This window comes from Diaphorina citri, unplaced genomic scaffold (assembly GCF_000475195.1).
Source record: "Diaphorina citri unplaced genomic scaffold, Diaci psyllid genome assembly version 1.1 scaffold1029, whole genome shotgun sequence".
Lineage (NCBI taxonomy): Eukaryota > Metazoa > Arthropoda > Insecta > Hemiptera > Psyllidae > Diaphorina > Diaphorina citri.
The window spans coordinates 60,386-63,720 of record NW_007378459.1 but is presented as its reverse complement, the minus strand read 5'-3'; the positions used below and the strand labels follow the sequence as shown (position 1 = coordinate 63,720).

Here is a 3,335-nt window from a genome sequence, read left to right as displayed (position 1 = left end):
ACCTGTGAGAATAAGAGAATAGACAGGTCTGGCGTGCGGACTATAACAGGGAAAATAGTCTAACCCGTAACCAGCCTAGCAAGCAGGACAGGTTCCATCAAACCTTTTTGAACTCTTCAGGAAAAAAGTCATTGTTGGTTATGGCCCAACGAGCTGGGCGGGTGAATCGAACCCGTGTGACTGTCAGAAGCACTTCAAGGCTGGTGGGTAAATAAAAAAACATTTTATTATTATTTTTTTTGCGTGTTTAATGAGGTTTGACAGAGGTGTTACCGTAACTGCTAAGATCTTATTGTACCAAAACGAAGAGAGAAGGAAGACAGGATAGGAAAAGCAGCCTTTACCTTGCATATAAACGAATCAAGAAATCAGTATCCCAGCAGGATAAAATCGCCCCCGGGCGGAATGCGAACCGCGGCCTACGCGCTTCAGAGGCAGATGCGCTACCAACCAAGCTACTAGGCTGGCAAGGACATGGTATTTTGATTGTAATGAAGTTTACCTATATCTAAGAATAGTTTCTGATGATATGAGGATCATTCCAGTAGTTGCCCACAGAGATATGTTGTTCGACAGTTTGAGTAGAGATAACTTCATATGCCTGATCTCTCGGACCAGCTCGGGGAAGAGTGTGTGTGCAGAAATTTAGCTTGAAAAAGGAGGGAAAAAATAAGCATTTGTTAATTTAAAAACTAATTCAACAGCCTAGTCCTATAGCTTGGTTGGTTGGGATGCGCTGCCTTGTAAGCGCTAAGGCGCGCGGGTTCGATTGCCCGAGGCCGGGGGCGGATTTTATCTCTGCTGGGGATAATGTCGCTCGTTCTCTGGAACGGCTGGCTTTCTCCTAATCCTGGTCTTCTCTTCTCTCTTCGATTTCCGGGGAAGAGGGTGCGAATTAGACCGAAAACAGGGAAAAAAATTAGCGTTTTGTTAATTAAAAATACTTCAAAAGTGTGTAAAATTCTAGCTAAATTCTTCTCAATAAACTGGGCTGGTTGCAGAAGCATGAGCTAGTGACAAAATCATGATGTTGAATGCACCAACCTACTGAGGTGCCTTATGCTTTATGGTTGATCTTAGCACTGAGGAGTTAACACCATGTCAAGGGTTTCTTCGACATCACCCATTTGATTTACACAGGCCAAGTATTTCTTAAACTCTGGATTAAAGCAACCTCCGTGGCCGAGTGGGTATCACACTAGGCTTGCACGCAGGAGGTCCGGGTTCGATTTCCGGCGGGGCCGAGGTTTTTTTCGGCTCTGTGCTTGGAGTTTGGGGTGCAGCCTTGTGAGGACAATTAAGTAGCTACTTTAATCGAGTAGCGACCAGTGGCGGCATTACAAGTCAAAGAGATGAGCGATAATAAATATGATGATTGAGTAAATAAAAGACTTGTAATACTGTGATACCCACAAAGTTGTGAGAAAGCTCTCTGCTTTAACACAAAGATTCATGATTTAGATTTAGAACTCTGGATTAACTGAAAACTCTGTGGTAAGATCAGTCATCAAAGGAGAGGTTATAAGGTACTTACTGCCATACTGTCCTCCATGTGGTGAACTCAGGGATATGAAATTCCTGACATTATGGTTGGGAAATTGCTCCAGAATACCGCGAGCTATGAGCCCCCCCTGGGAATATCCTGAAAGAGGGATAGATGATTAGAAAATACCTACCCTTAAAAAAGCAAGGAAAAGAGTTTTCTAAAAATAATTGGAAAAAGATTAATTAAACATAATAAACCCCACCTGTGCCTGGCCACAAAAAGGGGGAGCAAAGAGGTTGTTATCTCCTTTAGTAAAGGAATATCCTGAAAGAGGGATAGATGATTAGAAAATACCTACCCTTAAAAAAGCAAGGAAAAGAGTTTTCTAAAAATAATTGGAAAAAAGATTAACCCATGAGAGCCGAGGCCTACATTAGAGTCACACCAAATTTGACCAAACCCTTCTCTCTTTTTTGGTGATACCTCAGTTGCTCCACGTCAGACTGCATTGGGGATTCGTCTATTAGTTAGAAAACAAAATTTCCTACTATTTCCAATATCATGTGACATACTTACTCAGTACCGGTGCGGAGTTAGAAGTGGTTAAATTACAGCGAGATCCAACGAAGAAGAAAAAAGTTTGTCTCATATGGGTTAATTAAACATAATAAACCCCACCTGTGCCTGGCCACAAAAAGGGGGAGCAAAGAGGTTGTTATCTCCTTTAGTAATAATACAAATAATTTTATTTACCAATGAGATGGATTCCTTCAGGATGATTTTGAGACATTTTCATGACCAAAGACCCAAAGAACAGCACTTGATTCCACATAGGCTCCAAACTTGCCCAGTTGCTGTAGTTGTCTGGGATCACTACCTTTGTACCAGGGTGAAACTGTGGAAAAATAACAGAAAAAAAGTCAGCAACACAAGGGTAGATAAATACTATGTCATGAAAATTTCTAGCAGTGTTGAAGTTTTTCTGGTTGACTACTTTAAATAAGGAGGACACCAGCCTGAAATTTCCTTTGCTAAAGATATAGCAAAGGTTGATTGCAAAAGGGCAACCACTTGTAAAAATTTTGTAGCAAAAACCAAATAACAGCCCAAAGCAGTTACCCTAGTAGTTTGGCATTGAAGAAGTAAGGTAACTACACAATTCTAAGGTTGAGCTAGAAAATCAATATTTTCTCCCCAAGTCAAGCCTAGCCTAGCTGAAAGTCCTGTTCATAACCACCACCTGATGCCTGATGCTTCAGTGCTACTTGAGAGCCAGTTTTCATAAACTTTTTTGATTTCAGCATTTTCTTACCCTTTCTATCCTTTCCTTGAATTTCTCGAGTGTCTTGTTTCCCGATAAGATTCCATGAATGACTAGCACAGGTCTGTACCGTTTCATATCCACATTATCACCGCTGGGCAAAACCTCCTCATGGGCTTTATCAGTCTCATGATGAGAATCCTGGTTGCTGTTGGGGTTTTCAACTAATTTCAAGTTTACTCCATTTAGAATCAGGAGTAGAGTCAGTTGAAAAAAGGTATTCATTTTTCACAGGAACACTTGGATGTGATTCTCTTCTATGCATTACCAAGATCAAGATGGAAGTGGGGTTGACGACACAAAACATTTTGTTTGGATAATTGCTTTCTTTCTTCTCATGCAATCCTTTTTTTTCTGTTTCAAAATGTTGTATTAAAATTAAAATGCATTAAAAAATAATTAATAAACTTTCCGTCACACAGTAATTCAGAAAATGAATTATGAATTTATTTGAGACTAGGAAGAAAAAAAAAAAAAAAAAAAAAAAAAAAAAAAAAAAAAAAAAAAAAAACAGTAAACAACAAAACA

The 3,335-nt window shown here is 39.7% G+C and overlaps 1 protein-coding gene across 1 annotated transcript in view; it reads right to left on the bottom strand.

The window, feature by feature from the left end:
* LOC103513806 (lysosomal thioesterase PPT2 homolog) overlaps positions 1–3,095 on the bottom strand; it is a 5,387-nt gene extending 2,292 nt beyond the window's left edge. The window contains exons 1-4 of the mRNA XM_017445957.2: positions 2,799–3,095; positions 2,240–2,381; positions 1,535–1,642; positions 616–649 (exon numbers count right to left, since the gene is read on the bottom strand). Of these exons, the coding sequence (XP_017301446.1) occupies positions 616–649; positions 1,535–1,642; positions 2,240–2,381; positions 2,799–3,032 (518 nt within the window). The 5' untranslated portion in view covers positions 3,033–3,095. The remainder of the gene's footprint in view (positions 1–615; positions 650–1,534; positions 1,643–2,239; positions 2,382–2,798) is intronic.
* Positions 3,096–3,335: the final 240 nt, after the last annotated feature.